At 39.9% G+C, this 22,099-nt stretch overlaps 3 protein-coding genes across 3 annotated transcripts; 2 read left to right on the top strand and 1 right to left on the bottom strand.

Annotated features, from left to right (window-relative positions):
• Nucleotides 1-80: 80 nt before the first annotated feature.
• Nucleotides 81-9,826, top strand: LOC146675054 (receptor-type tyrosine-protein phosphatase eta). Its single transcript, XM_085402454.1, has 11 exons — nucleotides 81-209; nucleotides 1,289-1,377; nucleotides 2,417-3,191; nucleotides 4,237-4,494; nucleotides 4,776-5,024; nucleotides 5,333-5,456; nucleotides 6,178-6,323; nucleotides 6,440-6,688; nucleotides 7,020-7,283; nucleotides 9,269-9,366; nucleotides 9,511-9,826. Exons 1-11 carry the CDS (start codon nucleotides 167-169, stop codon nucleotides 9,568-9,570), a joined length of 2,355 nt encoding a protein of 784 aa, XP_085258580.1. The 5' UTR covers nucleotides 81-166; the 3' UTR covers nucleotides 9,571-9,826.
• A 736-nt stretch (nucleotides 9,827-10,562) lies between these two features.
• LOC146675053 (natural killer cells antigen CD94-like) lies at nucleotides 10,563-16,981 on the top strand. The gene is made up of 6 exons (XM_085399989.1): nucleotides 10,563-10,635; nucleotides 11,913-12,014; nucleotides 13,620-13,739; nucleotides 13,916-14,076; nucleotides 15,555-15,679; nucleotides 16,535-16,981. The coding sequence occupies exons 1-6, from the start codon at nucleotides 10,581-10,583 to the stop codon at nucleotides 16,650-16,652; spliced, it is 681 nt and encodes a 226-aa protein (XP_085256115.1). The 5' UTR covers nucleotides 10,563-10,580; the 3' UTR covers nucleotides 16,653-16,981.
• On the bottom strand, nucleotides 16,973-20,746 carry LOC146675052 (butyrophilin subfamily 3 member A1-like). Its single transcript, XM_085399975.1, has 9 exons — nucleotides 20,693-20,746; nucleotides 20,256-20,410; nucleotides 20,072-20,170; nucleotides 19,651-19,782; nucleotides 19,369-19,491; nucleotides 19,110-19,238; nucleotides 18,371-18,449; nucleotides 18,180-18,206; nucleotides 16,973-18,079 (listed from the first exon to the last, which is right to left on the bottom strand). The coding sequence occupies exons 1-9, from the start codon at nucleotides 20,727-20,729 to the stop codon at nucleotides 17,547-17,549; spliced, it is 1,314 nt and encodes a 437-aa protein (XP_085256101.1). The 5' UTR covers nucleotides 20,730-20,746; the 3' UTR covers nucleotides 16,973-17,546.
• Nucleotides 20,747-22,099: the final 1,353 nt, after the last annotated feature.

Raw genomic sequence — 22,099 nt, 5'->3', positions numbered from 1 at the left:
CAAGAGATGCGTCTGTAGACTGGGTGAGTGGTGAGCCATCAAATATTCACCTTTTAGGCTGTTGTTTTTGATTAGCTGGAGTTTTTAGTCACTTTGTTTTTTATGTTTTTTTTAATTTTTCCTTCTTCTAATACAGTATCAGTCTGGAAGTGTACAGAGCACCAATATGGGGAAGTTGCAGGTGAAAATTTGTATTTTTCTGTGCTGGGGTGAGTATTTGTAGTTTATTTTTAAAAATCTGATCTGTATGTCAGAAAATATTTTGTGATCCAGTGTACAAGGAGACATCAAGTCCAGAATTTTAGGAATATGATAGTTCTTTATTTTCATCATATGTGATAACTGACCAATAATTAATCTATTTGTCAGTTTATTAACCTCCTGAGATTCTGTGTCCTTATGTGGGAACATTACGTTTAGGCTTTTCTGCACCCTGTACTCAATTCTGCGTGGAAACTGATGTTTTAATTGAGCCATAATGCAGACCACTGCTGTTCAGTGCTGTGCTTTAACTTTATAACGCTTAGTTTTTGTAAAATCAAGTTAAACCTGAGGGTTGTCTTCCGATTTACAAACACCACCACCAACAACAACAAAAAAAAAAAAAAATTAGAAATGAGAAAAATAATTGTTGATTGTCACAAAGCAGGAGATGGATATATAAAAAGTTATGACACCTTTTTCCAAGTGTCAAGGACTGGAATGAGAAACATAATCAAGAAAATCAAAGAGAAAAAAAAGGTACACGATTGACTATTAGCAAGATGGAGGCTAATAATATTGACCCTGATAATTTTGGGGAAATGACAGTAAAACAATAAAATAATGTTAATATAAAAATTACGATGTTTGGAATACTAGTGTTAAAGATTCTATGCACTGTCTAACCACACTTGGAGATATACTTTAAAAATGTTTTAAATAGTGTGGATAATAATTCTGTCCTCATCTGTACTTTAAAACACTTACTTTTTGTTCAAAGATGATACTGAAGTGTGTGTAATAGGACTGGGAGCATGTTTGTGTGAAAGTGTTCTTATGGTCACCATTTAAAGGTATTTTAATCTGAAAATGTTCATGTTTCTTAGATCTCTGTTATTCCACTCACTACACTACATGATATTATAGTCTCTGTAAGCGTAGCGCAAATACAAGATGACGCCAGCGTTGCGAAAACTCTGGAAAAAAAAAAAAGCTAGTGATGCTTCCTGATTGGTTGACTGATAACTTGGAAAGCCTGTAAAAACAAACAAGCAAGCAAACCTTTGCCTGCCGTTTCCTTCCTCAGCTCTGACGTCGATGTACAGCGATGCACAGCGAGAGTATTTCATCCAGCGCAAAAATCTCACCTGGGTTGACGCCCGAAACTACTGTCAGGTACAGGCTAAACCTGAAATTTATGCACTAACGGGCTGAAGCATGAAACTGAGCTATACCACGTCAGTTTTATTCACTAAGGCAGATATGTGAGAGGGGATTCAATATGGAATTTAAAAAAAGGTTGGCGGTGTGGAAATGCAAGTTTGTGGATGCGATAACTCGAGAAGCAACTGACATAGGAGTTTGAAATTGATATCCTGGGTGTATCTACTAAGAATCTCAGTTTGAATCTCAGTGACCGTGAACTCAAGGTCAGAGGTCAAGTTTTCTGAAAATCTTGTGAATGTGATAACTAAAGAACAAGGCAACATAGGATTTTAAAACCATAGGTGTATCTACTAAGAGACAGGTGACCACCAGTGTTTTCCAACGTCTTTTCCTGGTGGTCGTTACTGGGTTTGAGATCATCCTCTGGATCAAACAGACCCTTTTTTTATATTTTCCAATTACGGCCTGAATGGATTTGGGTTCCCTTTGATGAAAGGATATCAATACCTACAAAGTAGTGGCAAAGGAAATTTTACTTTTTGTACACTTGTATCACAGGAATAATAGGAACATGACTTGCCTAACATTTGGAAACCTTGGTTATGGATTACACTAGCAGCTGTTTGTTAACTTAGAATAGCCTAAATGCTAGCAACAGGTTTCAGTATGCAAAACTGACGTACCAGGTTATATTTGAAGCAAAAAAGTTATTTTAGTTGTGCTTGTGTCAACTATGTGCTTACCTGTGTGTCTAAATGCGGCGGATATATCTTTAGCACAGGTTGTATGTCTGTATCAAACATCATCTTGCAGTTTAGAGCCATGAGCCACATCTGTTGGTATATGTGAGCAATTTTAAACACTGGTCTAAGACTTAAGACAAAATCTACTAGTATATAAATTTGTAGCGCTTTTCCTGTCATTTTTCTCAACTTTATAGATTTAGTTTAATCTAAATTGTTAAAGAAAACCATCTCATAACATGAAATGCTCTCCGGTCTTTGGCCCGTCTGTAAAAGACTGACAGTAGCTTTTTGTGTGTGGCCAGGCCTGCTTCAAAGAGCTGGTGACACTGACTCCAGACAACATTCAGGCCCTTGCCCGGGACATCACCTCTGACCACTGGATTGGTCTTCGCAAGAACTTTAACTTCAAAAACAACTCTATCGACAACTCCACCGGCAACTTAACCAGCACTGTTGCAAGCTACACAGAAAGCTACTTCACCACACACTATATCAACAACAGTGACTCCAGCAGCCCCATTATGAACTGGACTCAGTGGGCCAACGGGGATCCCCTAGCCTTCCAAAACTGGTACCCTGGCTGGCCGCTGCCTAAACCTTCCCCAAAACCTCCCAACAAAACCGTGTGCTGCAGCTGCTCCTGCACATGCCCAGCAAGGCCAACAACACCCATGACTACAAACGCAGAATTCACAACGCCCAACACGACAACAACACAATCAGGACATAATGTGACAAGTTGGAGTGATGACCCGGCTGAAACAACTGAATTCACACCAGACTTCACTGACCAATCTGTTGTTACCGACGAAAGTACAACACACGCAACAAGAACGGAAAACATGACGACCCGAAGAACAACTCCATATTTCACCACAAGTGCACCCTGGACGACCGCTGAGATGCCATTAGCAGCGCAGTGTGAGAAGTCGCCTGTGCAGGAGCCAGAAGAACCTGAAGATGAAGACGACAGTGATGATGAGAATTACATTGAAGACTCGTGTGTGGCCATGCTCAGCTTTGGGCCGTGGATTGAAAAGAGCTGCCTGGAGCGTCTGCCATTTATTTGTTATGAAGGTAGGTCACAAACTGTATGGGTGCACAGATGCAGATACCTGCTAATTTATCACACAAATAAAATACTACAGTTAAAACTAAGGCCACGCTTAATGCTTCCATTTAGGAATTTAGAGGTTCAGTTGCAGCCAGATGCTGTGAGCACTTTAGGTGTGTCTAAACTCAGTGCTGCAAGTAGTGGACGTGAGGACAGGTGAGACCTAGGTGGCGATCTCTGGCTATAATGTACATCACCACGGCCAATCATCTCCACTTTCTTCTTTTGGATTAAACCAAACACCATATCAGTGCAAATAACTCATACCAACAATCAAGCACGGTGGTGGTGGGGTGATGATTCAGCTTGTCATGCAGTCACTGCGTCAAGCTCCTCTGAGCTCCTCTGTATATGAAAGTTTGCTACAGTCAAATATGAAACCATTTGTTTGGCAGCTAAAACTTAACTGAATCTGATTGAGAGCATATAAAGCACTAATCACCTCACTTTGGTGATGATCTAGCCACTTCATCAGATTTAGGTTTATATGATTGACCTTTTTGCAAAATTACATATAACAATCATAGTTGCCTGTTTAGTGTGGTGGGTCAAGACAGGAGTAGGCCTACTAAGCCAGTCAAACACAGGTTAAGACCATAAATTCATGTATTTCTTATATCTAACCTCCTAAGACCTGAACTCCTTCATGGCATGCATTTTTAATTTCTCTTTGCTATTTGGGCTGACTGGGAGTCCTAGGAGGTTAAAGAATAGGAGTAGTTTTATTCTGTCATATTCAGATATATGATGTTTTTATTCATTATAGGCTCAGAACATTGTATCCTAATGTCCACTTTATATTTCCTGCCAAAAAAAGCCCTTGAATATTCCTTATTTGATTTAACTGTAGGTGACTTTATTACACGTAGCGTAAACAATCATTTAGAGGAGGTAAGCTTTATACACCACACATTTTATTTTAGTATCTCCCTCCTCAACTCTTCGGGGCATTTGTCCTTGCCTTCACGTTGCTGTCTAAGTAATATTCTTCATCATGTTTTCAAACAGATCGCTTCATGGGACAAGTCAGCGTCACCAATATAACTTTTGAGAGCGCCAACCTGACATGGTTGGTTGCACCGGGCGATATCAGCCATTATCGGGTAGAGGTCGAAGGTCAAAAGGATAACAAAACATGGGTGTTTAACGTCACTGATTTGACCTGTGGCCTCTCCGACCTGACAGCAGGCACCTCCTACTCGGTCCAGGTGTTCCCCGTCAAGTGTAAAAGAGACCTCAACCCAGAGAACGCCACCTTCTACACCAGTGAGTTTCAATGGACGTGAGAAATATAGATTTATTTACTCACCTGTTCGCCTGCTTATAGTTCTGATAATATACCCCGAACAGCATCATGTAAACACCCGGAACAACACTCACGCTTAAGACCACGAATTTGCCGTTATTGCACTACATGGTATATTTTAAGTTTACCCAAAGTTTATGTTTTTCTTTTCTTTATGCTTTCCCCATCTGAGCCTGGTTCAGCCTGACGTTTAAAAAACATAAAAGAGAGAGACACTGATGATATCTGTGTTTTTTTTCAGTACCTAAGGCAGTCACAAACCTGACAGTCAGTTCTGTGGAGAAAAACTCTGTCTTTCTGAGATGGGAAAAACCAGAGGGAAACGTGGATTTCTATCGTCTGACTTACGAGACCACCCCTGTTAAAGTGACAACAGAGACAATAAAGGTTGAGGGTTTGATACCTGGAACCCCCTACAATTTCACTGTCGTCTCGGGAGTCAATGACGCATCTAAGTGGAGCTATGAAGCTCACGTCTCAGCGTATACCAGTGAGTTTTTGCTCATTCTTTGTCGCGTTTACGTCTGTGCTACGCATGTAATATTCATACTGTATCTGTTTTTCTTCTTTTAGTAGCAGGAAGTGTAATATGTAATTGAAACCAGTGAAAGGTGCCGAAAAGCTTGTTTACGCCTAAACGAGGAAGCAGTTTACAGTTTGTCCTTTCTTGCTAACATAACATGAAATTCAAATCAGCAAAGGCAAATGAGAGCCACTGCTGACGTGAAGAGAGGCGCCTGTAAAGTTTTCCTGGTGGATGTGTCTGTTTTGTGCTCATCTGTTTGTTCCTGATTTCAGAGCCTGATAAAGTTTACAACCTGACAGTGTCTGATAACACAAAAGAGTCGATATTGGTCAAATGGGATCGACCTGTGGGAAACTTCACAGATATCCTTGTGGTAGCTAACTACACGAATGGAGCGTATGTATTTGTAGAAATCCAGCCACACTGTATGCACACACATTTTTCTCTAAGCAGAGTTCATGTGAGGACAACGTTTTGCACCCCTTTGATTTATTGATTAACATATAGGAAGTTTGCCAAAAATAAAATAATAATATACACATATGTAGCCTGTTGTGTTGTTTGGTCATTTAGATTCCTTTGCTGTTTGAGTTGCCCAGCTTTTGTTTTTTTGAGAGATCAGCTGCAAAAATGACCTAAATGTTGACTTTAAATGTAAATTTTAATTCCTGTCAATGTTCCATGTATTTCTATTACATGTTTTTGATTGATATACATTGACTTTTTATATTTTCCTCAGTAATTAATCATTGAAATAAATAAACCTTTAAAGTTTTAAAATATAACTCGCTTGGCAAACTGAGAGAATCGTTTTTACGGCGCCTGTCTTTGAGGGCTCAAAGCCCTCCCTCCAAAATTCACGATGAAATAAAAAACCCGTGAAAGAGTTTCAACGGCAATTTCCAAAAATCACGATTTGGTCACTAGACCAACTGGTCACTGTTCGGTGTATGTCTCCTTCTGGACAATGATGCGGTGATAGGTAGCTTCTGATTTTGAGGTTAACTGTCCCATCAGGTCTTCTTATTACAGCTAAATAGATCTTCATGTTCAGCTGGATGAAATGAAGAGTGGAGTTTTGGGTATGAGCTTTAGTAACAGTTTCTCTTTGTGACAGGAGCCTGTTTAATACAACTGTAAAGTCCAATCAGCAGAACGTGACAGTAACAGATCTGCCACCAGCCACACATATATTCATCTATGTGACCGTGCGGGTCAACAACGACCTGGTGGGAGAAACCAAAATGATCGACAGCTTCACAAGTAACTCTTTCTCATTGTTCAGATTGATTTCATTGTTGATGCACAGAAACAAATAAACGGGAACTGTCCCACGCTACACTGATCGCCTCTAATCTGACTGCTTGTCTGTTTTGTAGCTCCTGGACCGATTTCAAATTTGACTTTGACTACAACTAGTAATTCCCTCACCGCTACCTGGAAGCCTCCTGTTGGTAGCGCTTTAAATTACAGAGTCGAGCGCTGTCTCGACCTTTGTGTAAACGAAACAAGTGTAACAACAAACATCACATTCAAAAATCTGAAGAATGCTGCCAATTACTCTGTGACCGTCTATGCAGTGAGTGGACAATTTGCCAGCACGCCAGTGTCCGCCTACAAGTTCACCCGTGAGTCACTTTTGTCATCTTCTGTGGTCAGAGTTGTTTGGTTGCCACCACCAATGTTTACAAGCAGAAATATCTCAATTCTTATTCTAAAAAGCAAATCTGTGAATGATTGTTACGCCACTGAGAAAAAAGATTTCCACGCAGAGCTAAGTTAAAATTTTGATGTCAATGTAAAAAAAAAAACTTCAGTGGCAGAAACGATCTATTTCATACAAGTCTGATTTATAAAAGCACAAAAACATTACTTCATTACTCTTATGTCAGGCTGACTTGACTGCAAAATAGTAATGAGAAATGGCTTTCTAATTTTCTCCATCTTCTTTGATTTTAGTGCCAAATTCTCCTATTGATCCCAGAGCCACTAGTGTCAGTAATGAAAGCATCACCTTTGCCTGGAATGCACCGAAAAACACATCAACACCCACGTATGGTGTCACACTCAGCTCCAGCTTCTGGGGTCAGAGTTGGAATTATACAACCTCTGACACCACGTTTACATTTCTTAACCTGACATCAGGGACCAACTATGCTTTCAGTGTGTACGCAATCGCTGACAGACAGGAAAGTGCCTCAGTATACTGTGCAAATTTCACAGGTAAGATTTTTAGCTTGGAAGAAAAACTGTTAACAACATGATAGGTGACACTTGGCAGGAGTTAGCTCGTCACTTGCACTTTTTTTGAGCTTTTGTAGTGTTTTATTCTGTTTCCCGTGTGTTTTATTCAACTTTCATTGAAAGTTTCATTTTGTTTTGTGTGCTTTTGCAGTTTTTTTTTCATGTATGCTGGTGTTTTCACAAGTTGCAGTGTGTTTGACCCTTCAGGGCCACTGTAGAAATAATCCTTATTATGGGAAACTGAAGAGAAGAGACTTTAATCAATGATTTGCAAACTTTTCCAAAAAAACATCAAGATTAAAAAAAGCTCTGCCTAAAATCAGTCACGGAAATTGTCCGCCCCTGGATGAGCCTGGTTCTGTTAAAAAGGAGTTTTTCCTTGCCACCATCGCCGAGTGCTTGCTCAGATTTTAGTGAAATAAGAGGAGTCATACTCCTTGACTTCATCATGGATTTTGATTCTCATTAGCTTGCGCAGTACAGAAAATAGTGAGAAGAAAACTGCTGACTTTCTTTCTGTACTTCACACATGATTATGGGCTGGGTCAGGTTTGAACTTCTTTTATTATTGTTCCAACACCAGTATTCACATGAGGTGAAAACTGCACTTAGGTCCCATTTAAAAGCCAACAAGTGTAAGAAGACAGCAAAAGATATTCAAAAGCAAGGAATAGGACAACGTATTTACATCGTTCATTAAGTTTAAATAAGAAAATGCCAAAAATCAGTGTCTGGTGGATAGTCCCTAAGTCTCAGTCACAGATCTGTCGCTGAGTATTAGGGACTTGTGGTTCAGAAGTTTTCTGCTTCCAAGATAAAATAGGCTATTTCTTATTTGATGTTAAAATTTTAAGGAGCTGAACTCAGTTATGGCTTTTGAAAAAGTTACTTGGCCACTTTCTCCATTAGATTTAGACAGCTGTGCTTTCCCCATGAATTGTAAGCGAGTAGCTGTCTAGCCTGGCTGGATTTTTCAACCTCAAAAAGAAGTTCTGAGCCACAGAAAGGAACCGAAAGGAAAAAACATGATTGTGTTTTATGTAACTTTGCTTTTTACTTGACTTTTTTTTTCAAAAGGTGAAATCCAGACTCGAAGTAGAGGACAGATAGAGTTAATATTATCTGATTTGAAATTTGATGATTGCATTTCATACCAGGCCACTTATCAAAACTGGATAAACAGTTCACGGAGACTGGCAGTTTGAAAATCAGCAAATTAAGCCCTCTGGTCAAGTTTTGCAAAATAAAGTAAATAGTAAATAAGTGATTAAAAAAGGAGGTAATAAATGTAAAGGTACTTATTTAGATCTCTTTTTTTTTTACTCAATTTGAACACCAGGCAGTCCCAATTTTTTAACCTAACATGATCGATGATAGATGGATTGGACTCTAGTAAGTTGGAAAAACTACGCTTTGACACCCCAGGAATCAAACCAGAGACCAAGAGATGACCCGCTCTACCTCCTGAGCCACTGCTGCCACATGCACTTTAGTCGTTTCTGGTTTCAGTTAAGATATTTATGTCTTAGATCTAACCCAATAGCGTATCATGAAAACAATTTTAATCACCTTCAGCGACCCAAAATTTCACAAAGAGCAGAGAAATGCTTACAGCCTCTGCTCACCTGCTGGGTGAATGAGGCAAGTTGTGTAAACCACTTTGAGCGCTTAGAAAGTGTAGAAAAGCACTAAATAGCAACCAGTCCGTTTACCGTTTACAGTGAGTGTGAGCTTTTATATGACTGATAGAAAACTCGCTTGGCAGACTGAGAGAAAGAAAAAACAAGATGCTATACGAGCAAAAGGTGACGGCTGCGAAAACATATCGGACCAGCTAGTCCAGGATTTTTATTTTTCTGTCCATAGCTGTATTTATTCCCCCATATGCAATTTTTTACCCATGAATGGAAGCATGCCTTTTTCTTTCTTGTTTGCACATCTCACAGTCTCTGTTCGTTTCCCAGTTCCAGACCTAGAGGAAATCAGCCTGTCGATGCTGTGCTCCTCGTCCGAGGCTCTCCTGTGTGATGAGGAATCAACAAGGGAGGAAGTATTTAATGAGGTGAATCTGTCACCACTTGGACATAAGCAGCATTTTGATTAGCCAAGTGTGCTGAGCTGTGGCTTCGGTGAAAGGTCTCAGCTTTGTGTTTTCAATTGTGCGTTGTTTTAATTGTGTTGTTTCTGTTTGTGCGTTTTGCTACAGCTGGAGAAGAAATTCAAAACGCTGTTGGACGGGCACATCAACTGGGATCTTGAGCCATAAAGGAAACAAGGATAAGCCACTTGGTATTTCCTGCTATTTAGTCATAAAAACTTCAAGGTTGTGCTTCAGTAAAATGTACAGCGACTTTTCTGATCAGAATTGTGATATGTGATTACTATACCTGCAGATATATTCATTTATTGATTAATTTTTATTTTTTCATTTTTAATAGGCTATAGGAATAAAGTAGATGACCAATCATTATTAAAATCAGCATTTTATTTGTTCTTGTTTTCACATCACCTTCTATTTTTTTTCTTCTTGACCTGAACTTTGTACGCCGAGGATGTTTTAAATAAACACACTATAATCTAAATGTGGTCTGGATTCTGTCACTGCATGTCACTGTAACACAGATATTTGTGTAAGGTTGACGTCACACCTTAAAGCATCTTCCACGATACCAAGTCGACTAACATAAATCATATTACACATAATTGCTGATGATTGTCCAGCTGTTAAGATTTTATCAACATCAACAGTAAAAAAAGAAAAAAAAAAACTCAGTCTGTGTATACTTGTTCTCTTAATTCTACATGCATGCAGACACTTCCCCTTTTTCCAAAAAACAACTCTCGTTGTTCAGTTTTTGAACAATAAATATGTCAACGGTGAGGACCTGATGCCCTCGAACATACTGCAGTTTTATGAGGTCAGGTAATGGCATAAAACCAAACACAAAGCTTAATGTCTGCGGTGCTTCTGCGCCTGCATATGTAACATCTATAACACTTCCAGGGTGTGAGCTGGTCCCTGTTAAAAAACACTTAAGTTACGCTCTCGTATAAGCTGTTATTCTCTGCACAGCTTCCTCTGCAGTGTGTCGGTAATAACTTTAACACTCCAGAGTAAGAAAGCAAACTGCAATATGAGGAAGGGGTGGAGTGATCACATTTTTTTTTTTAAAAATAAGCATGTAAATGTGAAAAAAAGAAGCATCAGAGAGAAGAAAACGTGAGCCAAAAAAGCTTTTGAAACTGCTTAAGCAAAACCACAGTCGAGCAGCAGCAATGGAGTCTTCACAAGGACACGGAGACGGTGAAGCTAAGAGGGAAACACTTGCAGGTTAGTTTTTAAAAAAGCAATTAAAGGAAAGGCTTTAAAACAGGACACGTCTGATGAGTTAATATTGAAAATAAAAATGATCTGTTTCTTTGTTTCTGCAAAGGAGATGGGCCTCGGTGTGATCAGAGGCACATTTATGTTGCATCCTTTCATGATTGAAGTTCTTTAAAACTAACAGGACCACTTACTGTGGTCTAGAAAGTGAAATGACCTCCTGTTTGTGATTGAAACAGGATTTCAGTTTTTTCCTTGCTGTATTTTTGCCTCCACGCTCCCAATGCGTTCATCGGCTGAAGGGCCCACAATATTTTGGACAAAGAGCTGGTTTTTTAGTTTTTTCCTCTGGGGATTTTAAATCAAACAACACGTACCTGAAGTGTAGACTTTCACCTTTAATTGAAGGGGTTTAAAAACTGTTTTCATTTTTAAGAAGATCCGACATTTTTATACGCGGTCCCTCATTTAGAGTGGCTCCAAATTCACTGGACAGACTAACATAGTTTTACAATTATGGATTGTTTTTAGTATTTGGGTGAAAAAATCTATTACAGTCACTGACTGCCTGAAGTTTAAAGCCCATCAACACCACGCAACACTGTGTTTCCTCCCTTGAGGTGCCCACCGGGCCTTTACTGCAGCTGCATTTAGTTTTGTCTTTAGTAACAAGGCACTGTAAAGCACGCTCTGTTGATCGTGACAGATAGCTCATTGAAGAATGTCACATTTTTTGCCTTGAGAAGTTCTTGGGTTGCTTTTGCACTACATGCTTTGATCCATTTGCCGTGTGGGGCACCGTCTGATCAGGTTTGGCTGAATCTGAGCAGAGAGTAGAGCCCTGCTGCTTCTATCAGCAGTCACATCATCAATAAACACCAGTGAGCCAGTCCTACAGCCATACTACCATACTACTACCTCCACCATGTCTGAGAGATAATATGGTATGCTTTAGATCACAAGCTGTTTAGCTATCTTCTGTGGTTTTTGAGGTCTTTTGGTGTTGTTGTGCTGGTCAGTGTGTTCCTTATCAGATTGCTGATTTGGTTTTTATTATCTCTTAGGCGTATTTTTAATACATGTTTATTTTCAGCCTAATGGCCTTATATACTAACCCCGATTTGGTCTGTAATTCATCCACTGTTGGATCGAAAGCACTTACATAGAAAGAGCATAGATAAAAGTGTCTGTGTGAATGGGTGAATGAGGTGAGTTGTATAAAGCGCTTTGAGTGCTCAGGTAGGCTAAAGAAGAACCAGTTCATTGAGCTTTTATCATTACAGGTGCAGGATCCTGTCAGTTTTGTCATCTAACAGTTGGAGTGGCTATTGTTATAGCAGCATTAACCCTGATCGCAGGACTCCTATTGTCCTTCATTTTATTTGGTGAGTCTAAATATGCGTGCATAGAAATGATACATGCATGAAGTATTTCATCTGTAAACACTTGGGGAGATTCCAGGATCAAACCTTTGCTCATAAGGTCGTGCATACAGCGCCTTGAAATGATCATTAAAGATGCTGGAGAATCACCCTGCTGCTCCGTGTACCTGGACAACAAGCAAACTGAAAGTAGTTCATACATACAGAGTTCATACAAATCCTCCCTTTATTGTGCAGACTCAGCACAAATCATCATCATGTACCCCAGTGGAGAAATAGATCCGGAGAACTGTATAAAATTCATATCAATTCATATCAACACGTTCTGTTTCGAACAAAGTGGTGTGAAAAGCTGTTCGCCCCCTCCCTGATTTCCTCTTTTTTTTTTAAAATGTTTGCCACACTATAATGCTTCAGATCACCAAATATTAGAAAAAGATAACACAAGTAAACTCAAAATGCAACAAAGTTTCGAAATGAAGGTGTTTATGATTAAGGGAGGGGGAGTGTCCGGGCCTACATGTCCATGCGTGAAAAACTGTTGACGTGTGTTAACTTCGCCTAATATTTAAATGTGTTTGATGATCTGAAACCTTTAAGTGTGACAAACATAGAAAAAAAGAGGAAATCAGTACACGCCGCTGTGTGTACTAACATTTTTTGAGTGTGTTACTATAAAGCACACATCGCTTCCATAAAAAATATCTAAAAGCATTTAATTTAACTTTTTTATTTTTTCAGCAAGTATTCCTTCTTCGTTCTGACAACCACAAGCAAACACATTGCATATAACTAGAAATGAATAGAATAATATAATTTTATATAATAATAATAATTAATATTGTCATTATTTAAAAAATATATATAAAAACACTTAAGATAATAAAGTAAACCACCTCCTTGGCTGGCAGCTATGGCAGCAGGCTGATGGCTTTAAAATATAAAATTAGCTGATAATGTCCAGACATTTAGCCTAAATAATCAAACATACATAAGTAGACACTTTATAAGGCACAGCAGTGCCCCCCCCCCCCCCCCCCCCCCCACCTCATTGTAAGAAGCATTTGCAGTTTTTCCTATATCTCAGGTAAAGAGTCTCCAGTACACAAGACGGCAAAATACAAAATTTGAAGACAACGTCAGAAAATAAGACTAAAACACATTATTATTACTGTGATTACTATGGTTATTTTTAGGGGTCCTACGATGGAACTTTGGGGTACTTGAGACCCCCCCCCCAGAGGGTATAACCTGGCAGAACATAATATATAACATACTTAATCTACTATTTTCTGCTGTTTGTGTTTGTCTCTCTAAACCTGTGGTTTCCACCTCCATGTTCATCCCTTCAAATTTCCTCCAAATGTGAAAAAGAAATATTAAAAATGCAGTTATATTAATTTATTATAAGAAAATTGGTTATAGTATGGTTGCATTTGTCTTTCTCAGCATTTAAAGTAGCTTAAAAAAGCAAAAGTAATCCTAATCTGCTTTTTAGCTTTAGTTTCTGGAAGCATCTGGAAGACATGATGTTTTTTTTTTTTTTTTGTTGCTGCCTGTAGTGGACCTTCAGTGCTCAGCTCTTATCTTTATATTTATATTTGTCAGTCATATTGGCAGCAGCACCAGAAGCAAGTCAGACATCAAGGCAGGAACTGCTGGAGCAGCTGCAGCAGTGCCAGAAACAGCAGCGTGACGTGAACCTGATGCTTCACACTGTCACTCAAGGTGATTTACATGATCTCAAACACAGTGAACACAGGTGATCCGCCACAGCACTCGCTGCGTGTTTCTGGTTACATTTGTGATATGCTTCACACACAGAGTAGTGAAAGCTGTGGGGCTCCATTTCTTACAGGGTTTTATCTGACACTTAAATCAGTGTTTCTTCCTCCTATGTGGAGACTCAAGGTGCAGTTTGTGCCCTGAAAAGTGGCTGTGGTGGATGGGACGTTGCTACTTCTTCTCAGTCGGACTGCAGGAAAATCGGCAATGGAATGAGAGCGCCGAGTTCTGCCGGCAGCACAACAGCAGCCTGGTTGTAATCGAAGACTCTGCAGAGATGGTAAACGCATCATGCACAAGTCATGTGAATCACACACACTTACAGTTCTGAAGTTGTACGTATCAGAACCACTTTAAGCTGCTGAGGACGTTCGGCCCACTCTACTTCACAGCGTCGCTTCAGTTCGTTGAGATTTGCAAGCCTTTTTTATACACAGCTTAAAAATCAGGTTGGGCTATGACCGGGTCATTGCAACACCTTGATTCTTTCCTTTTTCAGTGTTCTGTTGTAGATTTGCTGCTGTGCCTGTGTCCTGTTGCATGACTCAATTTAGTTTTATTGTCACACAAGTGGCCTCAAATTTGACTTTTGAATACTTTGGTGGGAGTTCATGGTTGACCCAGTGACTGCAGGGACCCCAGGTCACGTGGCTGCGAAACAAGCCCAAATCATTACCCCTCCTCCACGTGCACTTTGTTCAGATGCAATCCTTTCCAAACAAGCCACGCTTGTTCCATCTTTTTCTAATTGTATGTCATAAATATTTACATTTAACACGCTAACTGAGGCCTTTAGAGTCTCAGTTAGCATAAAAAGAAGTTTAACCCCCCCCCCCCCCCCCCCCCCCCCCCCCCCAAAAAAAAACCCCAAAACAAACAAATTGCTAAACTAAAAGTTGGAACTTTGCTAAGGACTCCCACAAGACATTCCCAGATGTATCCCGCAGCTTCTGCCCACCTCGACTTTCAGTCACCCCAGCTTGTGCTATGGACCACTGATGAAATGTGGGCTTTCTTAAGTAACCAATGCATAATGGCCCAACCTGGGTGGATGTCAGCTTTCTGTACCAGCACTTGTTTTATTCATAGTAACAAACATAAATAAAATGGTAAAATTTCTGGCAGAAAATTAATCAGGGTCGTCAAACATACTGCCTGGTGGCCAGAATCAGCCCGCCAAAGACTCAAGCCCATTGGATGGCTTTGGAAAATGTCAAGAAAGGCATAGATATTATACATTTTATACATTTCTTTTACAGTTTTTACAGCATTTTCTACTAATAAAATCCCCAGAAGTCATTCATACTACACTAAAGTTAATTAAGTAACAAGTGAACATTTAAATGACAAAAAGTTGAAAATGTTGTGCTATCTACAACAGAAATTTCTATGTTTTACAGCAAGTCCGCGCAGTTAAAAAAAAAGAAAGAAAGAAAAGAAAAAAGCAAATACACTTTTTATTATTACAGGACAGTCTGGGACAGTTTATTTTTTCTTTCAATTTACACATTTATTACTTACAATTTAGTCTTAAACAGTCGTGCTGACACATTTCTTGCATTTAACATAGAAACATTTCTTTATTGTGTAGAAAAACTCAGACATGCTGTTGAAAAAAAGACTTTTTCATAAGAAGTTGACTGAGGGATTAATCTTCTCTACCTTACAGAAAGGGGCGTGTCACTGCTCTGGCTCACTTCAGTGGGCTGTGTGTGGTCGGTGATGATATCCCTGCTCTAAATGTTGCTTCCACCACAGGATTTCATCCAAGGAGTGATGAGGAACTTCTCCCAGGTTCCTTTCCTGTGGGTGGGACTGACAGATGCCAAGCAGGAGGGTCAGTGGCTGTGGGGCGATGGGAGGGCAGTCCAGCACTACATGCAGTAAGTCATATCACAACAACAAAATAAAAATAATAAAATAATACGGTATAATTAAGGAACTCATTTTGGAAGAATTAGAAATAAAAGTGCAAGGAGTAAAATATATAAAAAAGAATAATATATAAAATAATAAGTCTTCCTATTAAAAACTGGAGTTGCAGAACACTTTTGCCTGCTGCAGCGACTGCAAATGCAAAACAGTAGTTATTTGCACTGAGGGAGTAACAGGCAGCAGGGGCTGATTGCCTGTGGGTTAGAAGCTGCTGGAGGCTTTTTGTCTGACTGCAGAGTCCTCTAGAGGCGGGAGTAGAAAATGTCAGTGGGCTGTGCGCTGTCGGCCCCCCGATGACCGTGGTAATGTAAATGCACTGATGAGAAGGCTGTTCCTGAGGTACACTGTGCACATTTATCTTTGTAAAAAGAAACAAACAAAAAACTGTACAGTACAGTGTCAATAACTCCAGAAATGTCTCTCAGAGTATAATAAATATTAGTAGGATGCTGCTTGTTTTAGCCACTAAAACGTTTTTATTAAATGAAAAGTGATCTCTTTATCTAATGTATAGGCAAATACAAACAGAACACAATCAAAAAATGAAAACAAACAGAAACATTTAAGGTTAAGTTGATCTTTATTACAATATTATAACAAACAATATACACGTATACATGACACACATATCCAAAGGCAAACACACACAAAATGACATCAACTTGACTGTATGTAACGTGACCATATGTGACTGTACATATGTTTATTTATGTAACATATTTACAGTTTATATTTTTTAATGAGGTTTATTGTCATGTACTGCTTTAAACACTGAGTTTTCACTCCCACTGTGTGTTTCAAAGGGTGATGGTGGAGTGGGATTCTGATCACAGGGACTGCGCAGACCTGAGGGGAGGCGCGAGTCTGTTCGCCGCTGACTGTGAAGAGTACGGACCGTGGGCTTGCAAGAAGGAGTACTGACACACAATTACAATTTATTTTACACACAGTTTACTTCCAATGTCAATTTGGCACGATACAAAAGGTAAACAAAAAGCTGTTTACAACTCTAAAATCTATGAATCTTAGGAAAAGAAGCCAAAAGGGATAGGAATGCAAGACGTTAAGTCAGCCATATAAAACATTTATTGCCATCTGAAAGTGCATTATAAAGTGCATTCATGTACGAAGAGGCAAAATGTCGAAAAAATAAGCAACATGTTGTTGCCTTCAGTTTTGGACAGAGTTAGCTTATTCTTTAAATTGCAGGTTTTAAAAATAAATCTATTTACCCATTTCTGCAGTTGCTGTTTGTAGCTGCAACATCGGAATTGTCCTGAAATGTATTTGCTATATTTAGCACGCTATGACTGAAAATATCAATAAAGTCTTCCTGCTGTTTACATCATTAGCATTGTAGCTTATAGCTTTTTTTAAAGCTCAGTTGTTGAGCTAAAGTTTTAAATATTTTAAATTCTTTTTTTTTCTTTTTTTTAGGTAAATATTTAAGATAAACTTAGCAAAATTAAGTTTTAACTATTTTGTTTTGAAAGTGAGAACACGCACTTTTAATTTCAATAATGACCTACTTTTATACTTTTAATGCATAATCTGGGTTTTTCTTTTCTTTACAACCGTGTGAGGTCTGAGTAGCTATGACAACAGTCAACCCTAACCTTATGTACGCTTAGGAAAAATACAAGAAGCAATTGTTTTGACACATCTCAGTTAGAGTGATTTTTGTCCCCCTGGTTGCCAAGAAAAGACACTTTTTTTAAAGCCAAAAAAAGGCACAGAGGGTCAGAATTATCACCGATTATGGACTTAGACCTCACAGGTGGAGTCAAATTAAAGTCCAGTGAGATTTTCTGTCTCTCATTTCCCTGAGATGTTGTTTGGCGGGATGATCGTCATGAGTGTGCGTCCATCCAGTGGGGCGAACAGAGGGTACAGTTTCTCTCTAAAGGTTCCAGTGAAGGTGTAGATGTGGGACTTGGTTTCAGCGTTGTAGAAGGAGATCTGCCCTTCTTCGTAGTCCAAGTAGACCCCCATGCGCCTGGGCACGAGGCTGAGGGGGAGCTCCTTTTCTGGCTTGCTGCAGGCGTAGAATTTGTGCGTGCTGCGCCACAGCACCCAGTAGCCCTTCTTTGGCATCATGGTGAACTTCCCGTGCCGCTCAGAGTCAGCGGTGGTCACGCCCACGCGCCAGTAACCGTTATTGGCTATGTTCACCTCCCAGTAATGGCGGCCGCTGCTGAAGCCCTCCCTGCCGAGCACACAGGGCCATTTGTCGAAGCGCTGGGAGTTTTGAGGCTGCTCTGACACTACAGAGGACTCCTGGACTTTACGCTGGTCATCTGAGAGAAGCAGCCATGGGTGGTTGGTCATGGGGTCAAGAATCACATCAGCTGTTGGGAGAAAGGAAATCAAATTGCTAATTAAACCACATGTTCTTTGGTGTTTGTTGGTTGATTTATGGGATGGAGATAAAGCTGAGGCCGTTGTTACCTGCTGCGCTGCAGATCCACCCCCAAACTGAAAACACAGATGAAGAGTTTTATTATAGTTGCAGAAGAGATGAGTTTGGCTCTTAAAATAGTCCCCTCCACAAATTGTTCTGAGCATCGGAATCATTATTCATAATAAAAGCTAAAGAAAAATCCCAAGGTTTTTTTTGGTGCAAATTTTAAAATACACACCTGAGTTGGGGATGTATCGAGGAATTCCTGCTTCCCAGGACTTTTGCTTTGCCAGGAGCCACAACTGTGGGACGATTTTCTGATAAGGAAAAACATAAAAATGAAACTCATACTAACTTTATATTCCTTTGCTTTCTATTTCCTTAAGACTGACTAACCTATGCCATGCTTAGTCACTGCATACATAATTCAGTAGGTACTCATAAATTTAGGTCCAGATAAAACTCAATTACAGCCTCAAAGGTCACGGCTCTGCACAAAAAACTGCAAGTAGTAGTGACAGGTGAAATCAGAGTCAATCAGAGCTGTGATAAAACAGCACGCCATCATCTATAAATGTGATGGCGTGCTGCAGTTAATCTGCAGACTGCCCCGTCGTTCACGGGGGACATTGACACGCGTGCTATCAGAGCAGAGCCCGATTAGGGTCGTTAAACTGAATCACTGAGATCTTTCATTGATAGATGCGGGCAATGAAGGTGCAGAGTTCACTTGGATCACACATGGCATAAAGCTGTTACACAACCTGGCCACGACTGCCCTTCGTGACATTCGAAATGAACAACTGGTTTATTTGTGTGCTATCAAACCTCTAAGATATTTATCTTTCACTTCAAACTTACATCTTGCCATCATCCTCATCTCATTTTCAAATTTATGCCAGAGTTTCTGCATTAGCATGAATTGTTTTAAGGATGTTTTCAAGGGCTGATTCAGTAGAAATGCAGAGGTTTCTCACCGTGCTTCCTTCCTTGAGCAGCGACCAGGTGATGAACTCCAACAGAGGCATCAGCCTGATCAGCCGGTTCTTCTTCAGAGTCAGCACACGCAGCACCTTCCCCAGCTCATCGCTCTGAACGCCACAACGCTGCAACACAAACAAACGCTTGAGATTTGCCTCCATTTACTTTGAAAAGCGTGACACCAACCAAAACTTAAACGACATAAAAGTAAAACACATTTGAAGTTAGTTGTCTGGTTAGTGACCCCCTGCTCACCTCGCTCGCCTCCTGCAGCTCCTTTGCCCACTCCATGATCCTCATGTGTGCCACCTCACTGGCATCCTTGTCTTTAGTTTCGTGTTCGTGACTGTCAGATAGCCAGGGAGTCTCCTTCAGGAGCTTTAAGGACATTGAATTAATCACGACATTGTTAGATTTTAACAGTTTTCGTTTCACCTTGCATATCAAAATAGGATTTTCAATTTAATTCAATTCAGTTTTATTTGAAGGGTCAATCTGATCTGGTCTGATCTCACATCAGCGTCTGTAAATACTGACCCTGTCAACATCGCGGAGCTCATCGGCCCACTGCAGGATTAGCTTCCTGCTCTCCCCGAGACTGCGTTCGGCGCGCCCCTGTGAACGCTGGGCGTCCTTCGTGGTGCCTTCTCCTGGATCCAGAGCTTCCTGCTAAAAGACATCACACTGTGTCAGGTGGTATGTCACACCATGAAACTACAGAAAGATACAGGAAGATTATATCGGATTGTATATCTTAGGTAACGCCCATCCTACATATGCTATAAGGTGAAGGGTGTGAGCTATAAAGAGTTAATGAATAGCTGCGCTATCAGCATCCATACAGTCAGTGCTGTTGTGTGATGGAGTTCCTGCATACAATAAATATTTTGTTATTGTGATCTTTATCTGGTCTGTGCACTCTTAAATCTGGCTATACTAAGAGTCTGCCAGTTTCTACCTTGCACACTTGATCCACCTGTTCCTTCCACTGCTGGATAAACTGCACGCACTCCTGCAGGCTGCGGAGATCTTTCAGGCCGTTTTGGCGAGTTTGTTGCTGCAGGAGACAGAGGTGGTCACAAATAGGCCAAACAGACACTGACCAACTGAAGAGAAAAAGCTGTTTGAAGCATGTGGTTTACCTGTGACTGTTTATTGAGGCTGTTGGTGGGCCTGCTGGGGACCGAGCTGTGAGGCTGGCTGCTTTCATTATGGGTGGGCAGGTTCCAGCGTACGGCCCCGATGGAACTGCTCTGGGTGGCGCTGCCGTCCTCCCCAGAGAGCAGCATGCTCACCTCTGCAGGGGTAAAAAAAAAAAAAGCTCTTTTAAGTCTCAGTTAATGTCATGCTGCTTTGCCAAACTAAGAAAAGCAGCAGGAAATACAAGCTTTAGATAAAAGCTTTCCAGCAGAGGCTGTGTAAAGTATAGTGATAGATTTATGGCTCTGATAAATGGAAACACTTTAGATACTGTATCAGTCCGCACAGTATCGCATCACGCAAAGGTTGATAGTTATCAGATGGGCAAGAAAAGTGTGCTAAGTATCACTATGAAACACAAAGGAAGAAAAAGACGTACTTCTTTTGGGCTTTAGGATACTTTTCATTTCCATCATGGCTTCCTCACTGTGGAGAAAAAACACGCCACATGAAAAAGATAAAATATGAAATTATAGAACTAAACACACACACACACACACACACACACACACACACACACACACACACACACACACACACACACACACACACACAGATATATTTGCAAGTTTTAAAACTATATCCTCCTAGGACCTGACGTCAGGATATTATACTGCCTCTGTTCTATCGAAATTTAAAGCGAATGTTCTCATATGTGGATCAAATTTGTTTTTACATTCATAAGGTCCCAATCAGCCCAAACAGCAAAGAGAAATTAAAAATGCCATGAAAGAGTTCGGGTCTTAGGAGGTTAAATATGTGATCCTGTATATGCATATACAGGATTACAAGTAATCAAATACAAAATAATACAATTACTTTAAATTGATAATAATAATAATAATAATAATAATAATAAATATAGAAAAAAGTTAAAGCTAGATATAAAACACAGCTGTAAAAAGAAAATCAGCATTAAAAAAAGAAAAGAACAAAAACAAGCAAACAAACAAAAAAAGCAACACACCACAAAATTACAACACAAACCTGCCTTATGTTTGCCAGTGAATTCATAAAATAAAATAATGGTTCATATTTGAAATTAAACCATCTCCCACAGACCTCAGGTATAAAGAGACACACTAAACTAATACACAAACTATGAGCTTATTATGTCGTACCTGTCGCTGGTGCAGCTCTGCTGGTGGCGAAGACTGGACAGCCACTGCTGTTGGTCTAATCCTTTTGTGTCTCTCTCGGTTTGATCTTTGAACTTTATGACAAGGAAATCTGCATGCAGAATCCCCTGACACGAAACGTTTCCTGGCAGCTCCATAACCGAGGGCGCCGTGAGGGTATAATGGCGTGATTTTTTCTTTTTATGACTGCAGTAAATTTCAGGTTATGACTGGGAGGGAAACAGATACTCTGTGTGGCTGTTGGTAAACTGTATATGCAGCAGGAGTGTTAAGAGTCATTTACAGTATCTGTGCTTTATAAACTTCAGTTGTTGCAAAAAAATCATAAAAGATAAAGATTCTCCAAACAGTAAAAAAAAAAAAAGTGATTTCACTTCTTACTGCATCACTGGACTCAGTCTGACTGTAGTGAAACTGAATCCTAGCAACTCTTATCTTTGCCTTGACACATATTACACAAATGTGATATATGACGCGCCACTTTGTTTACAGTAACTGGTCCCATCTTGTCTATAACACTCATCATGTGGATGAATTTCATGGTCATCACTGTTCTTTTTCTGGGCTGGACTGATCATCCAGCATAGATCTTTAACGACTTTCAAATGCACATATTTCAATCTATTTAGGATTTTCTCTCATCCACA

This window comes from Rhamphochromis longiceps, linkage group LG3 (assembly GCF_057381845.1).
Source record: "Rhamphochromis longiceps isolate RC_006_pf linkage group LG3, R_longiceps_female_GT1.1, whole genome shotgun sequence".
In the NCBI taxonomy this organism is placed as follows: Eukaryota; Metazoa; Chordata; class Actinopteri; order Cichliformes; family Cichlidae; genus Rhamphochromis; species Rhamphochromis longiceps.
Note: the sequence above shows the minus strand (reverse complement) of the source record. Positions and strands in the feature narration are given on the sequence as shown.

Coding starts and splice junctions, on each gene's coding strand:
- LOC146675052 (XM_085399975.1), bottom strand. CDS start 20,729: ATGATGGAAATGAAAAGTATCCTAAAGCCCAAAAGAA. Junction 20,411..20,692: donor TATCCTAAAGCCCAAAAGAA/GTACGTCTTTTT, acceptor TTACCCCTGCAG/AGGTGAGCATGCTGCTCTCT. Junction 19,492..19,650: donor AGCTCCGCGATGTTGACAGG/GTCAGTATTTAC, acceptor ATGTCCTTAAAG/CTCCTGAAGGAGACTCCCTG.
- LOC146675054 (XM_085402454.1), top strand. CDS start 167: ATGGGGAAGTTGCAGGTGAAAATTTGTATTTTTCTGTGCTGGG. Junction 7,284..9,268: donor ATACTGTGCAAATTTCACAG/GTAAGATTTTTA, acceptor TTCGTTTCCCAG/TTCCAGACCTAGAGGAAATC. Junction 9,367..9,510: donor GGGAGGAAGTATTTAATGAG/GTGAATCTGTCA, acceptor GTTTTGCTACAG/CTGGAGAAGAAATTCAAAAC.
- LOC146675053 (XM_085399989.1), top strand. CDS start 10,581: ATGGAGTCTTCACAAGGACACGGAGACGGTGAAGCTAAGAGGGAAACA. Junction 12,015..13,619: donor ATTGTCCTTCATTTTATTTG/GTGAGTCTAAAT, acceptor TATATTTGTCAG/TCATATTGGCAGCAGCACCA. Junction 14,077..15,554: donor TCGAAGACTCTGCAGAGATG/GTAAACGCATCA, acceptor CTTCCACCACAG/GATTTCATCCAAGGAGTGAT.